This window comes from Podarcis cretensis, assembly GCF_951804945.1.
Source record: "Podarcis cretensis genome assembly, chromosome: 15".
NCBI lineage: Eukaryota > Metazoa > Chordata > Lepidosauria > Squamata > Lacertidae > Podarcis > Podarcis cretensis.
Window position 1 is genome coordinate 7604946 of NC_137185.1, and position 24432 is coordinate 7629377.

Consider the following 24432-nt stretch of genomic DNA (forward strand, 5'->3'; position numbering starts at 1 on the left):
TAAGTATCTTAATAAATAAATTGAACTTTCTTCAGAGTAAACATGCAGGATTCTGCTGTTGACCTGACAAATTGTACTTCAGATTAGAATAAGGAAACCCTACAATACTAAAGAAATCTGTACAGGGTTCTGTATATGTAAGTTAGCTGTAAGTCATATCGCATTAGATGAGGCTCTCACCCAAGTGCTACACAGGGCAATCCTAAGCTTACTCAGAAGAAAGCCACATTACTTTAAATGGGACTTACTCCCATGTAAGTCCTTTTAGGATTGCAAGCTTAGATGGTGTAAATGGCAGGATTCTTTTTTTGCAGGATGCAACTTTCTAAACTTCCCCAATGTTGCAGTTTTGAATTTTAGGCTGGGGATTTGAGCTTGACATGGAAGAGTTACCCTGCTCTGCTTGGTCTCATTATTTGTGAATGGTGACATTGATTTCAGAACATTGTAACAAGCTAATTATGCTTTGAAAGGCAAACGAGAAGCCCATTTGATAAAATAATTCCTATTGTCATCTTGTGTGTGTGGTTGGGTTTTATTTTGCGTATGCCTTTGTCTTTGGGGAGATTTCTCCCCGCTAAGCAACACCTATTATACATATTTGTGTGAAGGAGGTTTTTGTGGATTTTAATACTTCTCAGGGAAAAATGGAATTCCTCCACTCCCAGATGCTGTTTTTGACAGGAATTCCTCTTCCCTGCTTTTCAACCTCACAGGACACTCTGTTTGGCTTTATTTTTAAAAAAAGTGAGGGCGGGACGGGGAATAGCCTTGGTGACCAGCCCGGGCCTTCACCCTCAGCCCTCTCTCCTCCATCTTCTCACAGCTCAAAAAAGGCTCAAACGCTTCTCTCTTCCTCCCCCCCCCCCCCACGCCCCGCGCTTCAGCAGCCTGAGGAGAGCGGGCCGTCCCATTCCGCGCCTCCGCGGGGGTGCCCTCCTCACCACCCTCGCCTCGCGCCTCCCCCCCGGGCTCCCCTTCACCCCTCTCTTCCCCGCACCGCACCGGAGCTCAGCCCCCCTGGGGCCAGGGCGCGGAGGAGCGGGGTCCCCGGCTCCCCATCCGGCTCCGCCCTCTCCCTTCTCCCCGCCGAACCCCCCTATTCGGGGTGATGGTACGGCCCGCGGGTTAGCGGAAGCGCGGCCGCTGTGGCGCTGCCATGTTGAGCAGCCTCCTCCTCTCCACCTCCTCCTCCTCCTCCTCCGCCGCCGCCGCCGCCGCAGCAGCCCCAGCCGCCGCCGCTTGTGCTTTGTTGTCGGCTCCATGTAGTTGGGGGCCCGGGGGAGGGAGGAGGGGAGGGGGGCGGGCGGGGGAGAGAGAGAGAGAGAGAGGGGAAAAAAAAAGAGAGGGAGAGGGAGGCGAGCAGGCAGGAAGAGCGAGCGGGCGCTGTGAGGAGCCGCAAAAAGACCAGGCCGCCGGGCCTGAGGAGAGAGAGGGAGGCACCATTTATATATATATATATATATCTATATCTTATAACTCTTATCTATCTATATACAGAAGGCACAATTTTTTATTTTTTTTTAAACATATATATATATATATAACCTTCCGTATTCCCGGCTGCCGCCGCCGCCGCTTCCAAAGCCATGGAAGCCAATTGGACCGCGTTCCTCTTTCAGGTGAGGGGAGAAAAGACGACCACCCTCTTCAAAAACCAACACCCCCCCCCGCACCGCGCGCGCACTTCTGAAAAGCCCCCCCCCTCCTTAAATGTCCCCGCCTCTCCCTCCCCCAATCCCCCCTCCCTCCCTCCCGCCCGCCCGCGCTTGCCTGCCTCCCCCCCCCCGCGCAACCCTCCCCGCCAGGCCCTGATTCTTCTTGCAAAGGGCCGGCTCGCTCTGTCAGCAGCAGCGGCGGCGGCGGCGGGCGACCCCCCCCCCCGGCTAGAATAGCCGTGCGCGAGGGGGGGGGGCGGAATAGCGGGAGGGAGGGAGGGAGGAGAATGTAGCTGCTCTCTACGGCGCTGTGGGAGGCCGGCTATAGCGCGCTCGCTCTCCCTCTTTCTCTCTTTTCTCCTCTCTCCCGCACCTTCCCTCCCTCCCCCCCCCCCCCGCAGCCGCCTGCGTCCGAAACAGCAGCCCCGCCACTACCGAAAAACAAACACAAACCTGTTTTGCGGAGGTGGCTTTCCTCTCCCCCCCCCCAATACTTTGCTGGCTGGTGTTTTTTTGTGTGTGTGTCCATTTTTTCTTCCCAAAGAAGGAGGAATTCGAGCTCTCTCTTTTTTTAATTTGGGGAGTGGTGGCTGCCCTCCGCTCTCCCGTCTACTCATCGTATTTGCTCAGATATTGGTGGCCGAGGTTGCGTTTTTTTAAGGGGACCATCCAGTGTTTTCTCCCCCGCCATTGAGCTAGAGTCCCCCCCCCCCCAATCTTGGGCTCATATCGGTGGCTTTTAAGGGGAACAAAACCTGTTCCCATATATATAATTGTACTTCTTGGTGCTTCTGTGCTTTTTCCTCATCTTGTGCTCAAGTATCCGTGCTCCTTTATATGTTAAACTCCTTGACACATTAGTTTTTCTTTCTCCCCACCCCACCGGATTTTTCTACTGATATATATATGTGTGTGTGTGCTCTTAGTTCTTTTTTATGTTCTAATTGTTTACGATTTTAATTAATCTCCCCTCCCCTTGTATATCCCTCTCCTCACTCGCATTTTCAGCTGCTGCATTCTTTGGCTCCCCCCAGTTCTTTAGGACTCATTTACTAATTTTCCCTCTTTCCTCCATGAGCTTCTCTGTGCACTCTCTCTCTTGCTCCTTCCCTTGCCACCACATTTTCTGCTGCATTCTTTATTCCAACTCCCTCCAGTTCTTTAGGATGTTTAACTAACTGCCTCCTATGAGATTCTCTGTACACCCTACTTTCTTCTCTCCCCTCAACTCTTTTTGCATTTTTCATCTCGTCCCCTACCCCGTGTTTAATTGGGAATCTTAAATTATTTTTCTCTCCTCGCTCCCACAATGGAAAATAGGATTTTCTGCATACTTTTCATTCACTTCAATCTCCTCTACATCTTGTGTTTTTGAGCTGCTTATTTTTCTCCCTCAATACTTCTGCTGCTTTGGGACTCCTTAACTAATCCTTACCATGTCCTCTCTACCCCCTCTAAAGATTCTCGACACCTTTTACTCCCCAGGCTCCTAGTAGTTTTTGGTCTGCATTATTTCTCTTGTCCCAAGATACTTTTGCTGCCTTTTATTATTAAAAATAAGTGGTGACTCCCTCCCCCTTGCCCCATTTATTTTGCTTTTATGTTTTCTTTGGTGCTTTATTTGCATTTATCCCCCCTTTTACTCCCATCATCGGCACTTTCCCTTTAGTCTTTTAAGGTGCAATAGGGCCTTATGTCTGTATGTGTGTGTTCTGAAACTAACGGCTACTCTGGAATTTCTTACTTTGTAAGTTGCTGCTTTTTGGCCGCCCTTACCCCCAGCATGTTACCTTTAACTGTTCCCTCTCTTTTTTTAACCATGTTTTTGGTGGTGCCAGTTTTACTGATTTTTCATTCTTTTTCTGTCCTGCAAATCATTGATCTTTTGACCCTCCTTACTTTGGCTTGTGGAATTCTGTATTCCTCCCCTTCTTTGCCCTCTTCTGTTGTTTTCCAGTTTTGAACTGAGCTACTAATTCTTGTTCCCTAAACAATTATGCTCTTCCACCTTTTGCAACTTTGTCCTCCCATTTTTACTACTTTTTTTGCCCTCATATTTTTCTATCTGCTGTGCCTCCTGGTTCCTTTTCCCTCTTTCTGCTCCCTCTACCTTTTTTCTTTGTTTCCCCCCAGTTTTTACCATGTACTTTTAAAGCATATTTTTTCTTTAAAGATTTATCACTTTCTCCAGTTTGTCCTGTTTCCTCTCCCTTTTTTCTAAAGATGTGTATTCACATGTTTCATTTCCTCTTAGCCCATTCTTCAAAAAATTGTCACTTTCTCTACCCTTTTGTTCTGCTCTCCTACTTTAAATTACTATTCTCTTCTCCCTTATTCTGTTTCCTCTCTGTTACTCTGTCACATAAAGCCCTTCTACTTACCCCCTGGGTTTTTACTATTCTTCTGTTAGGAAAGTAGTCCACTGTCTCCTGAAAATTATTTCTAAGTGGTTCTTTGGGCAAGTCTTAAGGACAAATTTTATTTTAATTTCCACGCCTAACCCTCATTCTTGGGATATAGGTCAGGAATCCCCTTACCTGCATGTGGAATCAAATACTGGGCTTCTTTGAGGAGAGAGCATGTTGATAATGTAGCTGGAATTTGTTGACTTAATAAGAAAATGTTGGGACAAACCATTTGGAGTGGGGGCAGGATATGTTCAGGTCCTAATCAATTTACTAGTCTGCAGTTTTGATTTCAAAGAATACTTGCCCATGATAATTTTCGAGGGATTGCTCTCTAAAACCAGGGCCTGAGTGAATGATGAACATGTCTTCTATTAAGCAGCTCTCCTTGCTTTAACCCCTTTGAAAAACAAAACTCCCATTAACTGCTTTTTCTTAAAAAGATGCCAGAATAATGTAGTCAAAATGATGCCTTATAGCCTACAACTTGAGTCACTTAAAAGCATTAATATTCTGTAAGGAATGCAGCATGCCAAGCTACTTCCTCCTTAAATCTACAATCCAAGTGAGACCCTAGATTACAAACCATTCCCCTTTTTTAGCTTGGAAAAAGTAAACTAATTACAATACCTCTTCTCCCCCTCTTTCTTGAAGGTAAAATAATCCTCTCTGCAAATTACAAGTCTGCGTCATTTTCCCACTGAGTCTTCTGTTCTCTTTAAAATACAAAGCATGACTCCAGTTTGAAAACATGAAGCGAAGGAATAAATCTGAGGCAAATGCACTGCAGTCTTTCTCTTCTAAAGGAAAATAGTCACCCAAGTACAAAGATGAGTCATTCGCTTAGGTGCCCAGTCTTTGGATGCAGGCTTAAAAAATCCTCTTGAAAACAGAATCTGTTTGAGCTTGTGATAACTAAGAGCTCTTGTGTGACTTTTATCTTTGAATACAAGGAATGAAATGTTTTACCATAGGCAGATTCTAGCAGTGATACATCTGCAGTCCAATGATGGGTTTGATTATTTTCCCTGTTTAGAGATTTGAACATTGTTAATCTCCTTAGTGAATCATAGGTTATAAGATACATTTTTTCTTCTCTTTACCAACCTCTACTCCCTTGGCTTCTTTCCATAATAACCACTTGAAGGAATGATTATTGTGAAAATATATGTTAGGACCTTAATGGCTGTCTCACAGTTATATTTGTACTTCACTTGGCTTTTACTGCTTAGCTAAATAATTTGGTACAGTATTTCAGAGTTGGGGTAAAAATTAATCTTATAAGGAGGTCAACTTCATAAAAATATGCTAATGTCAATTAGTATGCATGATGGATTTCCCCCCACTTTTTAAAGGTTTTTGATCTTGTTCATGTGTTGAAAATGTCCTGCTTTGAAGCAAGGTGGAGGTTTTAAGCCTGAGTAACTTTTGCCTACACACCGGTGTCTGAGCTTATGTATATGTTAAAGCAGATTTTATAGCTGCCTAGGAAGTACACGTTGCATGTTTAATACATATTGGGGGAAAGATAACCCATCTAATAATGCAACCAAGGTATGACTCACTTATGCTAATTGGTTGCTCTGACATCAAGGCTTCAGTGCAAAAAAACTTTGCTTCTGGCAATGAAAGTTCACAATGCCAATCCTTCCACCCTGGGTCTTGAAACTGTTTTGTTTTCTATCACAGAAATCACAGTAATAGAAAGAAAATCATAAGCTGTTGATTTGAATCCCAGGCTAAATAAAAACTACACTGCAAGTGAATGAAAATGACTTAACAAAAGATAGTCAAATGCTCATGCCCTCATTTACCATTTAGCCTCTGATCCTTTTTTAGAAGGCCTTAATGCAAGAGATCATTAGGAATCACAGAAACCATTGCTTTTGGCAGAAAAGGGACATTGATTTAGCAGTTTCAGCAACTCTTAGCAAGGTGAGATACCCAGGTCTTAAAGTACATATCCTTGTTCAAATTACTTTTATAGCAGAAAGCTTTATGAGTATATAGAGTTCAGCCATCTTAACAGTTAACGTAGGTTTTGTGTTAAAAGAATGGACCTAGTCTCCCTCAGACTTTCATGTTCCCCCTTGCCTGGTGGGGCTGCAAAGAAGAGTTTGGAAGCTTCTACTTCAATTTCAGATAAACCACAGTTTAGTCTATTATCCGAACCCTAAATCTTACTGGTGATTAGTGAAAGCATGGCAGCCTCTTTTAACTATGGTTTGAAATTAGACTGTTTCTATTAACCATAGTAAAATAATTCAGTTTTTCAAGATGTAGACAAAATGGCAAGTTGCTGGTAATAAAAGAGGGCCTAAATGTCTTCTCATGGTTGCATGGGGGTTGGGGAGAAGAGTGTGCAAGTCCAGAGAGAAGCTAAGCTTGTTCTAATGATGCTAAACCATAGTTTCTTGCTGGGTCCACACAAACCCAAAAGCTTTAAAAGGCTCTTATTAAAATGTGGTTTCTTGAATCTTGTTTGAAGGATTTGTGTTCCATTTTGAACTGATATGTTTGTGCCTTGATAATGTGATTTAGGTTAGGTGCCTTGGGCCAAATCTTTCCCTTCCATTATTTTTTATTGGTACCTCAGTTACCAACAGAGGTAAAGGGAAGGGCATGGAAGCAGATGTAGGAGCTGTGCTAATCACTAACAGGCTACTTTGATAGAGGTGGCTATGGCCCTGGCCCCCTGCTGAGAACTGCTTGCAGGCTGCCATCGTAGATAATGTGTGCAGTGTATTAAAATATGTAAAAACTTTGTATGAAGATAATTGGGCTCCGAATGCTTACTGTCTTCAGTTTTTTTGTGTAGAGCCTACAGGGAAATAAACATATAGTAAAAGAGTTAAAGCTTGTCTGAGTTGGGTTTCCAGTGGTTGCATCCTTGGCTGCAATTGTTTTACAGGATCATTATGATATTTTAGTTGAAATCTTGATGAAAAGTGGAACCTTGTGTTGGGTTCACGCTCTGGTCATCCAGCCTCCAATCCCTGCTATATTAAAGATGCCTGTGAGCATCTGGGGCAAAAAAGGTTCTGTGCAATTCATACAAAATTGGGCACTCACATTACCTAGCCTTGGAAAGTACCCCCCCCCCCCCCCGCCAAAGAACAACACAGTGCCATTTATCTTCAGTGAGCAATCATTTCAAAGGTCTCAATAAACTCTCAGATGCTGCATCTGACAGACGAACTTGCACAGGCTTTTTTCTTTTTTTCTTTTGGAGGGATGTGCTACTGATCGTGAATTAGTAATTAGTGACTTGCATGTTCTGTTTTATGCTTTGCTCATTTTATTGTATTGTTGTGGGTGGCTTTTATTGAATTTTGGGGTTGTAATATTTTAATTTGGTTTTTAATTCTATGTCGGCTACAGAAGTACATTTCCTAGGTAAATAAGTGAAATAAATAAATGTTAAAAACAAACCTGACAGCAACAGCTAACTTCATAATAATGGGAGGCTGGACTCTCCTAAACCCATCTTTTCAGCTTGGAATATAGTGGAGGACTCTGTAAGGACAGAAATGTCTCCTCTTCCAGCCTTGCTGAAAGTGGCCACAGGTGCTATCTAATTTCCAAACCATGTGCAGATGGAGTAGAGAATGGCAGAAAGGTGAACAGGGAAGCTGAAATATTTGGGAACTTCTCTTGTCACTTCCTGTACTCTGTGCCTGGTGGGATACTTATAATGGCTTGTGGACATGATGAAAAACCATGTTGTGGGTGACCCGCTGGCTGTTCCTTGTATATGAGGTGGGTTAACTGGTTTAAGTCAGACTATCTCAAGTGAAAATATATGGTTGAAATTGTGCAACTCATGAGAGGGTTCATGGGACGCAGGTGGCGCTGTGGGTTAAAGCCTCAGCACCTAGGACTTGCCGATCGAAAGGTCGGCAGTTCGAATCCCTGCGGCGGGGTGCGCTCCCGCTGCTCGGTCCCAGCGCCTGCCAACCTAGCAGTTCGAAAGCACCTCCGGGTGCAAGTAGATAAATAGGGACCGCTTACCAGCGGGAAGGTAAACGGCGTTTCCGTGTGCGGCTCTGGCTCTGGCTCTGGCTCTGGCCAGAGCAGCGATGTCACGCTGGCCACGTGACCCGGAAGTGTCTCCGGACAGCGCTGGCCCCTGGCCTCTTAAGTGAGATGGGCGCACAACCCCAGAGTCTGGCAAGACTGGCCCGTACGGGCAGGGGTACCTTTACCTTTACCTTTACATGAGAGGGTTGCATGTTGTTTAGACTTTGTTTTCCTCTGAAATAAGCTATCCAGGTGTTTCAGAACCAGCCTATGCTATCCAGAGAGCCCAGTTCTCACAAGGCTCATGCAGGCCTCTAGTGTGAGCATAACATGGCCTGGATTTACTCACTCAGCATGCCTTGTAAGTCTCCTTAAGCTATTTCTAATAGCAAAAGTTTGTGAAAGGCTTTGTTTTTCACTTTAGTACTTGATGGAGTGCCTCTAGACATGAACTGCAGAGGGAACTGTGGAGGTTCTTTCAAAACATGGTTGTTTAACTCAGCTTCAATAAGGTCTGTCTTCAAATGAAGAACCATTTCAACGCTGGATTCTGATTCAGACTAAAAATGTATGACTAATTTTGGTTAATCCCAACTATCGAAAAGCAAATGACAGTGTAGCTCATACAGCGTGAAAGGAAACAAGCCTCAATTTTTTTCTTACCTCTATAGACAAAATTTAAATAAACTGTACTGGTAACAATTAATTTGCCCAGTTGAAGAGAACCTATAGGGTCTGATTCCAGTAGGAGCATGAGTACAGGCAAACTGTTCATTCCTGGGAAATGACATAGTGTGTACAGTTGTCTTTCTCTGCAGTCATTCAGGGTCAACTTGTACTCTGGCAAGTTTTAAGAAGTCTCTGCTTGAATTCTCCCCAGTCCTATACAGTGAGACCCATTTATGGTTTTAAAATACTTTTCTTTGAAAGCAAGCTTAGTACAACTTAGATTTGTTAAGGTTGCCAAATCTTACATAGTACCCCTAGATAACACTCGAGTATGGCTGGAATCCACCCCACGCCCCTTCTTAAGCAGAGTCATGGAATACTTGGGCAACTGTGTACATGGGATCTCTTTTGTCTTCATGCTGGGCAAGTGAGTTTCAAAACTGGGATACAGCTAGCACCTATTCTCACATCTCCCTTGGTTTATTATTCTGTCTGATACAGAGCACTGTCAAAGGCTCTCATTACCGTAAATGCCAAGAAACAGGGCCATGCATACATTCCTTAAGCACAGGTTAGCATGCGTTTGAAAAGTTGCTCACCTGAGAATATTTCTCTTGTGAGCTCTTTTTAACATTGCAAAGTGAGAAATCCAACCAAATGTCATGTCCTCTCCTACCTTTGCTCCCTCTATAGAAGTGTGGTTCAGCTAGAACCATTCCCTTTGTCCTTGAGCCCAGCTTGTTTGTGCTCTCCATGGCATCCAGGTGATATGGCTTGCAGGCCATAGCCCCATTATGGATTTAGAAGTGAAACCTCTTGGGTTGTCACCAGATCCTTGATATTTGCCGATCTAAAATCTATTCCCCAAGGAGCTGCTGACAGAATAAGAAGTACATCTCTTATTTTCACCTGTCTTCAGCCTGGAATGCCTTAGTCATTGTGTTACTAAATATATACATGTCAGAAGGTGTGAGTTCCCAGTACATGCTCCTTGTGTTTAGTTCCAGCATGGACAAGTTATTACAAGTACAACTGACTTGGTTGTACTGTCTGTCTGGCGGGCTCATGGTTGGCTTTCAGAAGCAGCCTTCCTGTCAGTGGACTGGTGTCGACAGTTGTGTTATCCCCCATGTAATGTATCCACAATCTAATAGAGCAGACTGGGCATTATAATTGTATTTGTAACTTGTAGTTAACCAAATAGGCTGTCATTAAGATAGGGATCATGTAATATGTTGAGCAGCATGGCATACACCCAGTCATTAGCTGCAAGAATTGCTCCCCTCAGGAATTAAAAAAATGGTTTGCTGAAACATGCACCTTACTATATCCGCCTGATGAACGCCTGTATTTAGAAAGCAAGTGGCTTATCTTCCTTTTGGGGAAATTACTGTGGGTGGGATTATATAACTCTAATGTCCATTTACCTCAGTTCTTATGTTGAGGATTTGCTCCTGTGTTTATAGTGGGAGAGAATGGCATAGTAAAAAGGTGGAAACTTCAGTGGTTTTACAGGTGACATTGCTATTTAAGTTGGCCAGCAATTTACTTTAAAAACACACTCCTGGTGTGTCATTTGTTGGCAACAACAAATTATTTCCTTCACCCATTATATGGCTGAAATGAAGAAAGCTAGGAGTAGGGGAGGGGATCTTTTTGTGGAAGGACTGAAAGCTCTGCCAGTTGTACTGTATTAAAAACAAGTTATTGGGTTTAGAGTGTTTTAATTCTAAGTGTGTCATTTGTTCTGGTTGGAGGATTTGGGGTTTTAGTAAAAAAGAAAAGAAAAAGGCGATCCTGCATGTCTTAAGTCTGCCTACCTATATTCTAGGAGTATGCTTGGTTCAAGCAGGTTTAGTGATGAAGTCGAATAGTCAATACAGTGGTACCTTGGGTTACAAACACTTTGGGTTATAGGCTCTGCTAACCCGGAAGTAGTACCTCGGGTTAAGAACTTTACCTCAGAGTGAGAACAGAAATCGTGCAGTGGCTGCACAGCTGCAGTGGGAGGCCCCATTAGCTAAAGTGGTACCTCAGGTTAAGATTGGTTTCAGGTTAAGAACAGACCTCCAGAACGAATTAAGTACGTAACCAGAGGTACCACTGGAGTGATAATAAACGTAAGGCATAACCTCATGGTCCAAGTATTTGTTCCTCCAGCCCAGTGCAGCCTGCTCTAACGGGCAGCTGCTCTCCAGAAATTCAGGCAGACATCTTTCCCATCACAAGTTGCCTGAGATCTTACTTGGCAATGCTAAAAATTGAACTAGATACCCTCTGCAGTGCAAAGCTTGTGGTCTGCAACTCTTTCTCTTTTCTGGGTTCCTTGGAAATTTCTTGGAATCTTCTGCAACCCATAGCCATTCCTTAGCACTTAAGTCAAAATGGGAAAAGTCCACTGAAGAGAAAAAGTTTGAAAACCCTGTTGTTGTTTGTTTGTTTGTTTGTTGGTTGGTTGTTGGTTATATCACTTTTCATCACAAAAGAGTAACCCAAAGCAATTTACAAAAACTGTGGCAGTCTGAGTGGGCAGTCTACGTGAGACTCTCTGGGTCAGACCAATTATATGCAAATCTGTTCTCCTAATCTCAGTGGAACTTATTTTCAGTAAGTATTTGAGAACAGTGACCTAAAAAAAATGTTTTAACTGCAATTTTCAATCCTTACTGCCTATTTTCTATTATTTAGGATGACTTGCTCTTTTAAAAAAGTTCAATTCATCAACAGTCAGTCTGCATAAATATACTTCCCAATAATCAGCAATAAGAGAAACTGTTTTATTAATATTTTGAAACAGTTCAAGACGCGTCACAAAATAAAATGGGTTGTGTTGTGAATTTTACTGCTGCTGAGTTGCATTGAGCTTGCCTTCTGCTTTAACTTTATTTCCAGCCTGAAGGATACTGCAGGTCCTAAATGCTGTAGTCAGTGCATTGGTAACCTCGATGCTGGATAACTGTAACACACACTGTGTAGGGTCTGCCCTTGGGCCTGGTTCAGAAGCTTCAGCTGGTGCAGAATGCTATGACTACATTGCTGATGGAGGCATCTGGCTGACAGCATGTTATGCCAAACCAGGTTCAATGTCTTTGTATTGATTTACAAAGTTCTGAACAACTTAGGTCCAGGCTACTTTAGGGACCACCTGAACCCTTATATCCCAGCTCAGTCACTTCAGTCATCTGCTGGAGTGATAGAATCATAGAATTGTAGAGTTGGAAGGGACCCCAAGGGTCATTAGTGCAACCGCCTGCAATGCAGGAATTTCAACTACAGCATCCATGACAGGTGGCCATTCAACCTCTGCTTAAAAACCTCCAATGAAGGAGAGTCCACAACCTCCTGAGGGAGTCTGTTCCACTGTAAAACAGCTCTTACTGTCAGAAAGATGTTCCTGATGTGTCACCAACTATGTTGGTGAGGTTCATTTGACAAGAAACAAAGCCTTTAGTGGCACCAGCCCAGTATTCTGGAATGCTCTGCCAAAAGAGATTCAGCAGGCTCCTTCAGTTTCAAACTTTAAATGCCTGCTGAAAACTTTCCTATTCCATCAGGCTTATGTAGGCAGTTACGAATACATCTTTCCACAATAGTTAGCTGATCTTGATTTTAACTTTTTGTATGCTTTTTATTGCATTGTTTTACATTCAGTTGTTTTAAACAGCTCTGATATACTTTTATGAATAAAGTAGAATATACCTGCTGGGAACAAAAGGATCAGTATTACTTTCCTTTCTCTTGGATAAGTTTGTCCCTTCAGGTGCTAGATGGACCAATACCCCACTTTCCAAGTAAGATTGGCTCCTACAATTAAAATCCATACAAAATCCACCCCCAGTTGATAACATACAAAAAATGTGACTTTGGGCTGAGTAAGTACAGTTGTATTAAGTAACAGGTGAGGTGGACCAAACATTACTTGTTATTCCTGGCCTGTTAGCCAGTTGAGGATCAACATTCTGATCCCATTGGTGGCCGTGTGGGTGGCTTTCTTAATGGAGCATGGATTGGGATTTTGATGTCTTGGGAGGTGTATTGGAAGACTTTGGAATTTTGACATTCCCAGCACTTTTGGCAAATGATCATTAATGAGATGAAAGCACACTACAGTACAGTCATACGTTGGATCTTGAACACCTTGGCTCCCGAACAAATCGGCTCCTGAATGATTGAAACCCGGAAGTGAGTGTTCCGGTTTCTGAACGATTTTCAGAAGCCAGATGTCCAGCGCGGCTTCTGTGGCTTTTGGTTGGCTGCAGGAGCTTTCTTCAGCCAATCGGAAGCCACACTTTGATTTCCGAATGTTTTGGAAGTCGAACAGACTTCTGGAATGGATTCTGTTCGACTTCCAAGGTACGACTGTATATAGTATACAGCCCTCCTGGCCTTCCTCTCAGCTGCAGAGCACAAGGGAGTTAGTCAGAAGTGGAGCCCTGACTAGCTGTTTCTGTAGGCTCTCCTGCTCTATACATGTTCTGTGGTGGTTCATACTCTTAGCTTTCCCTCAAACCCGGAAGTTTGATACTGGTTGCTACTTAAAACGCATACAGTAAACAAAAGCAAATGCCTAAACCAGTACTTAAACTGCACTCTTCCATTTTTTAGCCTGAGGGTGGGGAACCTTTGGCCCATTTATAGGCAATTTTGACCAAGCCACACCTACTTGTCAATCACCTGTTTTGGTATTAAAAGCTCTATCAGCTGATCAGCAGAGCTTCAAAGTACTGCACAGCACTTTGAAATCCTGATTATCAGTAGATATCTGTGCATCACAGCACTGCAATGTCATTTGCAATGTCAGATGATTGATAGATGAGCAGCCCCCACATGTCAAATTCAGCCCATGGGGGTGGGTTGGGGAGCTACGGATCCAGTTTCCCACTCCTGCACTAGCTATAGCAAGTTTCCAGTACTTCATATAAAGAAGTATAAAGAAGATTTTATGAACTGCCTTCACCTGCTTCCTAAAAATAGAAAATGACGAGTTTAGGTGGATCTCCTGGAGGAGGTAATTCTATAAAAGGTGTGCCACAAACTGCTGGCTGGCTGTACATGAGAACAAGATTCATTTGTTAAGACAGGTTTCTTGCTTACAGTGTCAAAAATTTGAAAGCAGATTGACTGACTGATGACTTGAAAATGAAACAACTTTAGTCAGGCCTGTGGTAAAACTTGGATGTCTTGTCCCTTCTGTTTGCTCAGTCTGTATAACTTGCATTCATTTCTTGTGTCAGGCTTCCTAACTCTTGCTAATGGGGGGGGGGGCGAGGAAATTAAAAACCTGAATTTTGGTGGTGGTAGTATTAATTAGCAAGGTAAGATATGTACAGATTTGCTTTCAGCATTCTCTGTGTGCAGCTTGAATCCCTTTGTTGCCTTGTGTGTGCACAGTCCTAATGTTAAGTGCCATTTGAACATTAGGAGCTGGGGCCTCTCAAATCTGTTCCAGTGAAGGGCAGCTCTTGCCTTCCAAATTAAACCCTACCAGATTAGGTAATGCATGGAATTTACCATCTCAACAGGTTTCTGAGCAGTCTTCCCTTATCAAAGCTAAGTGGTGCGTTTGTAAGTTACAAATTAATATTTCTGTTTTTAGGCACACGAAGCATCACATCACCAACAGCAGGCAGCACAGAACAGTTTGCTGCCACTCCTGAGCTCTGCTGTTGAGCCCCCCGACCAGAAACCAATTTTACCATTACCAATAACACAGAAACCTCAGCCCCCACCGGAAACGCTAAAAGATACCATAGTCGGGATTAAAAAGGAGAAACCGAAAACCTCCTTTGTGTGCACATACTGCAGCAAGGCCTTCAGGGACAGCTACCATTTGAGGCGCCATGAATCCTGCCACACAGGGATAAAGTTAGTGTCACGGCCAAAGAAAGCTCCTGCAACGATGGTGCCCCTAATCTCGACCATCGCAGGTGACAACAACCGGTCAACGCTGGTTTCGACCATCGCAGGTATCCTCTCAACTGTCACTACGTCTTCCTCTGCCACCAACCCAAGCAGCAGTGCTGGTGCCACGGCCATGCCGGTGACGCAGACGGCAAAGAAGCCCAGTAAGCCTGTCAAAAAGAACCACGCCTGTGAGATGTGTGGCAAGGCCTTCCGTGACGTCTACCACCTCAACAGGCACAAGCTGTCCCACTCAGATGAGAAGCCTTTTGAGTGCCCAATTTGCAATCAGCGTTTCAAAAGGAAGGACCGCATGACCTATCACGTGAGGTCTCATGAGGGTGGCATCACCAAACCCTACACCTGTGGTGTTTGTGGAAAAGGCTTTTCGAGGTACCATGTAGAAAATCCCAGGCGAGCTCAAGTATTGGATTTTCATTCCGTGTTCGCGCGGGGGGTGGGGGTGGGAAGGGGCCGTAAGGAAAGTGAGTGTGGGAGGCGGGGTGGGGTGGGGGAGGGGACAGTGACCCTTCTTGGGTCTTAAAATCTGAATCTAAAGGCAATTTTGCAAGTGATAGGACATGCTGCCTGTGAATTTAAAACAAAAATTATTTATGTTGGTCTGCATTGGACCTTGCATGAGCAGGCCGTGGATGGAGATCTTAAAACAACTCATTATATACAGACCAGGAAGAGTACCAATCTAGCAATATTGGGGAAGCAGAGATTCTGTTCTATTTGGATGATCTCCAGTTCTAATAGCTAGTAGATCTTTCTCTTAAAAAGAGAATTATACCAATGGGGTATACCCCATTTATACCATTGCGCGGGGGGGGGGGATTATTTTTTTTCTAGGCAGACCTGCAAATAATCACAGGCAAGCCATGTGACCTCTTTGAGGAATGCACTTAGAATGCTGCTTATAGGGAAGTATGGATTTGAAAGATTTGGGTGGTTGGTTAATCGTTTATTGTGGAGGATGTTGGGTTTTATAAATGACCTACACTGTGTTATGTGTAACAATGTGTTCTCTTTGTGTCTCTACTTTTTTCTTCCTTATACAGGCCTGATCACTTAAGTTGTCATGTTAAACACGTTCATTCCACAGAGAGGCCCTTCAAATGCCAAGTAAGGGGTTTGGTGATCTACAGTGCTAAATTTATTTGCTGTCTGCTAAACTGCTTCACACAAGAGTCTGGATTTGGATGTCATAGGGGCTCTTTGAATTGGAAATAATGGGGCGTGAGAACCAGATTGGGTCGCATTATGGATCCTTGGAATCTCACCTTTAGGTTGCATCAGTAGGGCTTCACCTTGCTTTAGAGCACTCTTTCAGCTTATCTCCATGAGGCGACTTTGGCTAAGTGCTGAAATGGCCCAGAAGTCTTTTTACAGCGTAGGTGAAAAAGCACAAGGGAGAGAGAAGCTCCCGCTTCTGGTAGCAGCTTCCTTGATCTTGGGCTGACTTTGGTAGCCAGCCCAAAGTGGTTGGGTCATGTCTGTGCCATTATGCTAAGCTTGGCATGTCACAGAAGAGCATGTAAGTTCAAGGTGAATCTCTTCCCCTTTCCCAGCTTCAGAGCACCAAAGCAGGGACACTTAACTGTCATAAGAGAAAGTGAAAGAACTATAGCTCAGCAGTGAAGCATCTTCCTTAAATTCAGAAATTCCCAAATTCAATCTCTGGCGTTTCCAGGTATGACAGATGAATCAATGCTTTCTCTTAGTAGAAGGCAGCTTCCCATGTTCCTAATCTGTGGACCATTGTTAGGTGTGTTAGGTCCATAGACTGTCTTCATGGGCCCCAACCATTCCAGTGTCTATACGAGGTGTATATGGGTGTGAGCGCATTTTAATACTGTCATTGTAAGCTGCTTAGATAACGCTTGTTCTTCAACATGAATGCATGTACATGAATGCATTTAATGAGTGAATAAAATGTGTAGCTATGTTTACTTGGCTGAATGTACATGCTCCAAATGTTCTTGATAGAAGCATGAATGTATTTTTGTCTCTGTATTTGAGCAGGACTGTACACGTGGATTACCTGAGTGTCTTGTTTTGCTGTCTTAAACATGTTAACTTCACTGTTTCCTTCAGTGGAATGGAAAATGTCCTCCATCCTGAGACCATATCTAGTCTTAGTTCAGTAAGCACATTCTAAGGCATTTTCAGCAAATATTGCCAGTTCTAGCCTCAGTATTGAAAACAATTTCTTGTGACAAAAGTTAGCTAGGAACCAAAGTCAGACTTGCAAATATCTGTTTGCAAATAGGAATCTCCTTCAGCTGACTGCATAATTAAGCTTTTGTAAACTGAAGGAATAGTTGTGTTCTTTTTTCCCACTTGCAACTTGTTACTGTGCCATAAATGACAACCTGCATGCATATGTAGGCAGACTAGCAATTCTTTTTGTATTGGCTAATAACTTGTCAACTAGTTTACAAGGTTGAGCTTAAAGGCAAGCAAAATGGCTAAGTTGATTGAACAGTTGGCTGTTCTTCTATCTTGCTTCATCTGTGCAAGACTGAGCTTGTTCTCCATGACTCAGCTATGGCCAGCTAGTGCTTTGAATTAAAAGGAATGACTCTTCATGCTTTGTGCTTAGTTTTTGTCTTGATTTTTATTTAACTAAATGTAGCTGAACAGTGGAAAAATCATAAGCAGGAGTGTTGGCAGAAAACAATACAAGAGACCACCTTTGTGTGTATTCCTAGCATTTATAAGCCCCATGGCAGTTTGGTATGCGAGACTGTCTTGCTATCAAAACACAAAAGTCCCACTTTTGTCCTCTTTAAGTATTACTCAGCTCTATGACATGAGTGTGCTGTTCAGTGTTTGGATAATGGGTACATCAGTTAAGAGACGGTTGGAACCATAGTTGGTATCCAGTTCATAGAATCCCAGAATGTATTTAGATTGGTCTTTTATTGGCTGCATCTTCATACTGCCTTCATACTAACCAGCTGCAAAAGCGTACTTCGGTGGCTAAGCATGTTAGGCCTGGTAGATGTGCTAAAACTCCCAAACCACTTCATGGTTCACATAGTTGAGTGGCACTATACGCACACACAGATTCTTTCCAGAAAGAAGGAGAGGAAGGATTCTAGCCTATATGGCAAATAATTTGTATGCAGGAGGATTCAGTCATGATACTCTCCCCTGCTGTCTTCCCACTCTGGGCAGTCTAAAGCTGTACAGTCCAGATACAGGTTTACAATTTTACTTGTGTTTTAACAAATTAAGTTTTGCATCCCGTTTACACATACTCTGATCGATATGACTACTGGGGTGGGGTGGGGTGGGGAGCAGCCATACTGGTTGGGCTACAAATGAAAGGGGTCTTCCTTCACTGTGTATACTTACGAGGAGGAATACTGCTATGCTTTAATTGCACGTCAGAAGGGTTTGAACTAAATCTCAAATTTCAGTTCCTCCTTTGTGGGGTGTAAGGACTGATGGTGTATTTAAAATAAGAATATACCTAAAATTAGCATTCATTGGTGTAAGGGTACCTGCCCAAACCTTCTGTTTCCCTCCATGTAGACTTGCACGGCTGCCTTTGCCACCAAAGACAGGCTGCGGACACACATGGTGCGCCATGAAGGAAAGGTGTCATGTAACATCTGTGGTAAACTTCTGAGCGCGGCGTATATTACCAGCCACTTAAAGACTCATGGGCAAAGCCAAAGTATCAACTGTAATACCTGTAAACAAGGCATCAATAAAAGTAAGTGGACACCCCCTTTTTTCAAAACAGTCTTTCAACGTACTCTTTAGCATCAGCTATATGTAGTGTATGTGTGGCATGTTTAAAATATAAAATACATGCTGTAGCTCAGGCATAGGCAGACTCGGCCCTCCAGATGTTTTGGGACTACAGCTCCCATCGTCCCTAGCTAACAGGACCAGTGGTGAGGGGATGATGGGAATTGTAGTCCCAAAACATCTGGAGGGCCGAGTTTGCCTATGCCTGCTCTAGCGTATGTGAGAAATGGCGGGGAATTGTAGTCAAACAAATGGTACTTGCAAGGAAAGGAATTTCTGTATTACACTGGAGTTTGCACCAATTTTTCTTTCCTTACCTCAGTCGATCTCAAACATTGCCAGGCCTTACCCAGAGCTCTTTGAAGTTGGTGGAAAGTATCCCATTGATTTTAGTAGGCCCTGAATTGTCGCTTCAAAGTTCTTGGCATGCTAGAGCTGATGACTAAACAAGTTTTTTTAAACAAAGCATTCATCCTGATGGAGTTTTTAGGGCACTGAAGATAAATCTTGGTTGTTGCAGCTGAAATGCCCAGTCATGTTTAGCAGTGCAGATAATGAAGACATTTCCTCCCCTAAAACAGCTACATGAGAATGGAATTTTCAGTGGATCGTAAAGGAATTAGGGATCCAGCAGCTCACTTCAGTTCATCTTTTGAAGGATTTTCATAAAACAACAAATGTTTTCATTTTTTCCCTTCTGTTGTCTGTGAAAAAGCTTGAAGGGCACGTATTAGCTATGGGGAAAGCAAGATAAGAAATTTATAGGATCGAATTGTTCATCACATAATAGGTTTTGATTGTCAGAATTTGCTAATCCAAACATAGGTTTATAAATAACAATTTGTGGTGAGTAAGAATGGACAGGAGTTGTTATGAATTTTAAGTCACTTACAAGATTTGGCCTATACATGCAGTAGAATGAGAAGGTAGAGATCTGAAGTGGTACAGTAGGCTGTGTCACCTCATTGAGTGGCATTTTTGAATGCTAGTTAAAAATAAATAACACTTCAGACAGAAGACTGGCACAACAAGAAGCAGACTGCAGTAGATCCATCTCCCTGATATTCTTTGGTAGAGGGGGTTATTTGCAGAGAAAGTTTTACTATCAGTACTAAAAGACCTCCCATCTTCCACCTGTTGTCTAAAAGTAGTAAGTCCAGTCTACCAGCTCAGAAATCTTTTGCCTCATTCTATTGCATGTGTAGATGAGACACGACTAATAAGATGTGGGCTAGTAACTTTCATAGGTTTAGGCTGACTAAGAACTAATAAACCTACAAAATAAGTGATAACCTACCAGACTGAAGGAAAATAATTATGTGTGTTGTTGCCCAGTCTCCTCAGATACTAGAGGCAAGAGTCAGTCATGGATTAGCAGTCTGGAAGAAAGGTTTCTGTATTGCCCTTCCTCATAACTCCTGTTCTTCCCCAATAACTTCAAAAAGGGCATGTCTATGATTGGTTACATCATATCCAGGTAAATCAGATGTTTAGTAAAGACTTTAAAGAAAGAGGATATGCAGATAAAGATTCTAAATTTCAAACGGAGATAATAAATAATGAAGTAAAAACTATATCCAAGATGTATAGAATGCTGTTGGATTGGAATTTAAGTGACGAAGAAGTTAAATCAGTGATGATCCGTTGGGCAAGGGATGTAGGCCACTGCATACAATTTGAAGATTGGGAAGAGCTCTGGAGAGAGGGATTAAATTTTACAGCGTGTACAACGATAAAGGAAAATGTCATGAAGATGTTTTATAGGTGGTACTTAACACCGATAAAATTATCAAAAATGTATAAGACGGACAAGAAGTGCTGGAAGTGTAAAAAAGAGGAGGGCTCCTTCTACCATATGTGGTGGGAGTGTGGAAGAGTGAAACAATTTTGGGAGAATATATATATTGAAATAAAGAAAATTCTAAAATACACGTTTAGAAAGAAACCAGAAGTCTTCCTGTTAGGGATGTTAAGGCAAGATATCAAAAAAGAAGATCGTAGGATAGTATATTACGCAGTGGCAGCAGCAAGGGTAGTATTAGCCCAAAAGTGGAAACAGCAGGTAATACCAACGGTGGAGGAGTGGAGATTTAAACTGCTGGATTACGCAGAGCTGGATAAACTAACAGGGAAAATTAGGTATGTAAGAGACCAAGTGTTTATCAAGGATTGGGGAAAGTATGTGGATTACCTGGAATGTATTAGTGAGGGACAAACAACGCTAAAGGGATTTAGAGACGCACTGTGAAAGACAAAGATTTATTGTTTGAAGCAAATAGGAGATTGAGAAAAGTTTAACGACAATAATAAGTAGAGAAACGTGTGAATTTGATTACTACTTCGAAAGATTTATGGACAAGCTGAAGGAAGTCTCGAAAGGGATGTATATGTAAGAATGTCAATGGGCAAATCAAAGTTTATGTATTTTTGTTTACTTGTTTTTCTTTCTTTCTTTTGTAGATCTTTTTTATTGTATATGTGTGTTAGTTTTTCTTTGTTTTTCTTTCTTTTTTGTGGAATTAATAAAAAGAATGATGAAAAAAAAAAAAAAATAACTTCAAAAAGGGCTGCTTCAGAATATATATATTTATTTGTGATACCGTTGCAACAATCCAGTAAGGATCGATTCAGACTTAGCTAGTGGTCAGCTCCATGGCTTGGCAGGGGGACTTGAAGCAAGTTTTCCCATCTCTAAACTGTAGCCGTACTCACCACATAGGCTCTGTTGCTTTCCCTCCTTTGCCTGTGTCTCCCCCATTTTTTCACCTTCTCTGTTTGTCCACATACCCCTTTCCACATTGTGAGTGCAAAAGAAGTCTTTTGGTGGAGATAAATGGTGTCTTGTGTTAAATTATGCAAAGTTGCTTTACTCACATTCCTCTTAATTGCAGAATTTGGGTTTTTCAAGCAAGAAAATCTGCACCTCCCTGCTTGTGAGTAGCAATTGTCTAAAATTGATATTGTTAGTGTGTTAGGCTGGAAATGCATGATGCAGTAACTGATAACCTGCCTTTATTAAGATACTAAGTTTTTTGTTGATACGGGGACTGCTTTGCATGTTAAACTATGACTTAACACAAATGAGCAACCACTGTACAAATCAGAGCTGCGCCCCTCTTCTTTGCTGTGCCGGAAGGACACAAACCAAGTGTTGGCTTAAGTCTTATGTGCACCCAGGGCCCTTGATTGGTTCCTCTCCAAACAAGTCACAAGAATAATCCAAAGAAGATATTCCTTGTTCTTATTTGTTTGGAGAGAAACAAGCCACAGTCGCTGATGTCCATGTAACACTAAACTAGTGTTTATATTTGTTTTCTTCTGGCTTTGCAAAAGAGAGGAGGTGGGACAGGTGCAGTTTGAGCAGCATGCACTAGCACACCTGTTTATTCCTAGTAAGCCATAGTTGCTTAACTCTTGCTTGCCATTATGAATGAACCAGGCTACTGAGAGTTGTTGTATCTAACTAAGGCCTACTCAGAGAGGACCCATTGAAATAGGTGCTCCTAAATTAGCCATGTCTATTAACATCATTGGGTCTACTCTGAGCCCTTGTACAAGCCATGGTGGCATAGGTTTCCAGTTTCCCCCATAAATGATTGCAGCCAATCTGTCCTGCAGTGCAGTCTGTCAATGCAGCTAGGCCACCTTCCATCCATCTGCTTTATCCACAACTGTGGTCAAGGAACAGCTGCACACACTTGGCCACTCTGTGCACACTTTAGTCAGAAGTGGTCGTTTTGACACAACTACATTATGGAACTCCCTGTTGGCAGAGACAGCATACCTGCAGTTGCTGCAAGTTCGGAAAGCAGCTGGGTCTCTTCCAGTGGGAAGGTCTGTTAAAACTCATTTGTTCTTGCTCTTAATCACAAGGACTTAAGCAGGGTAACACCCACTCTGTATAAAGTAGACAGGTCAGTGTCCCTTAAAGAACTCCTGATCTAAAATGAACAAATTGGACCCATGAAATGAGAGGCAGTGGGAGGCTATCTTTGTCCCAGTCATTTCAGCAACACACTTAAAGGTGAGGGTTTGGTCTCCTAGTTCTTCTCCAATTTGCTAAATGGCTGGGTTTGAAGCTTTATACAGCTGTCCTAGCAGAGGTGATGTTGAAAGTGTTAAAATTATTCGCATACAACGGCTTCTGTTCAAAATCATGAAGGGATAGTTTTATGGAAATGCAAATCTTCCAAAACCCAAATCCACTTTCCTCAAGAGTTGCCAAACTTCAACAAAATTATTCCTTTTGATGAAAACTCTAACATGCATCTGTATATATGTGTCTCTCTTAAAAAATATTTGGCTGGAATAGCATGCATGAATGAAGAGAGTAACAACCAGAAGCAGCAGCAACAGCAGCAGCAGCAGCAACAGCAGCAGCCACAACAGCATGTCACAAACTGGCCTGGAAAACAGGTAGAGACCCTGAGATTATGGGAAGAAGCTGTTAAAGCAAGGAAGAAAGGTAAAAATCTATGCCCTTAGAATGTTGTTAAGTTATGCTATTGGTGATAGATCAAATTCACAATAACACCTGTGTCATGGCAGCAGCCACTAGATAATCTGGCATTCCCTCCTGCCATTGCCAATCAGACTCACAATAGGTCCTTACTGCTTAATCACCTCAAGCAATTGCCCAATTATGAGAGCCAGGCTGGGAGGCATTAGTCCTATTATGTGTTAGCAAGTCACCTGTCAGCGTGGTCTGCTGCTTAAATAAAAAATGTGAGCTTTTGCTCCAGTGTTAAGAATCGGGGACATATAGAAAACTTTGATTTAAAACCTTTTATGGCAATTTCTTTTGTTAAGCTATGAACTCTAGTGATAGAATTAAGACTAGTCAGAGGCATACTAAAAAAAGAAAAGAAAAAAGAAGTTACAAGTCCTTCATCAGAGAACTAGTTTCTGGGTTCCCCATGGAGAATTCTCCGCAACTTTGGAAAGCCAGAGAAGTTAAACTGGTATAAAGCCACAGTGTAGATATTCTCAATTTTGATGTCAGGTTGCTCTAAGTTGGCTAGGAAGGCATCTGGCCTAGGTTTCTTGACCTTGTTACCAATCTCATCCCACTTGCTTTTTATTCCCATCTTGTCTTTCACTTGACATTTTAACAACTTTCTGTTGCTTTCTTGTGTGATTAGTTGCAAAACAACAAAAAGTGGTATGTTCTCTTCTTGCCAGGGTGACTCCAAGACCTGCTGTAGGCTGAGCTGGTCACTCAGTTGCCTTTTTGGTAGCTCATTTTTGTCTTAACTTTATAACGCACACAAGTAAGCCAAGGAAGTGTTGGCTGACCATTGGAGGATAATGACATAACTCATCTAATGGAGTCTAAGTTACTAATTCTTCTCCACACTTGAGCTTCTAATGGCGGCCCTTTTGTTTCAGATACATTTTTTTCTTAAAATAGTATGAAAAGTACACTTCCCTTTCTATTCTGTGTCTTGCGGTGGTGTCCATACAAGGAAGTAGCAGTGACCTAATGGAGTGAAAATCAGTGCCAGATTTTAAAAATCACTGTTTAAATGTAGGTAATAGTGGCCTAGTTTGCACATATGTTAAGTCATGGCTTGTTAAACCATGATTTGTTGGCTTGTCTGATCCCCTGTCCAGCAGCTTAACTATGGTTTGTTAATTGCCAAGAAACCACATTCTGAAGCCATAGTTCGCTGGCTAAGTTTTGTTTTGACAATGTTTTGACATTAAGTGCAAATCCAGTACCTTTCCTTAACCATGGTTTGTTCAGCCACTGCAACCTAGATGCTTGCCAAGCTACAAAGACGGAAGGCAAGTGTAGCTAGGGGAAAAAAATCAACTCTTGAGAAGGAAGCCATATTTTGTTAAATTGCCTGTGGAACAACTCTTGGTTTGTTAGCCAAACGAGGGTTTTGGGTTATGGGTGAACTAGGCCAGTATAATATATACATGGTTTTTTTGCATGAATAGAAGCTACAGAACAACTCTTGGTTACAGGTCCACTTTGATATTTCTCCTTCCATCCACACTAACTT

The 24432-nt window shown here is 42.5% G+C and overlaps 1 protein-coding gene across 6 annotated transcripts in view; it reads left to right on the top strand.

The window, feature by feature from the left end:
* The first annotated feature begins 1305 nt into the window (after nucleotides 1–1305).
* Nucleotides 1306–24432, top strand: part of VEZF1 (vascular endothelial zinc finger 1) — a 28813-nt gene continuing 5686 nt past the window's right edge. For 2 of the 6 annotated variants that reach the window (XM_079955662.1, XM_079955663.1), the window contains exons 1-6: nucleotides 1306–1622; nucleotides 14349–15067; nucleotides 15718–15781; nucleotides 18200–18383; nucleotides 21313–21354; nucleotides 22734–22886. In XM_079955662.1, coding sequence (XP_079811788.1) covers nucleotides 1590–1622; nucleotides 14349–15067; nucleotides 15718–15781; nucleotides 18200–18383; nucleotides 21313–21354; nucleotides 22734–22886 — 1195 coding nt within the window. In that variant the 5' untranslated portion in view covers nucleotides 1306–1589. The remainder of the gene's footprint in view (nucleotides 1623–14348; nucleotides 15068–15717; nucleotides 15782–18199; nucleotides 18384–21312; nucleotides 21355–22733; nucleotides 22887–24432) is intronic. The other 4 variants (XM_079955659.1, XM_079955660.1, XM_079955661.1 and 1 more) reach the window with 4 other exon arrangements.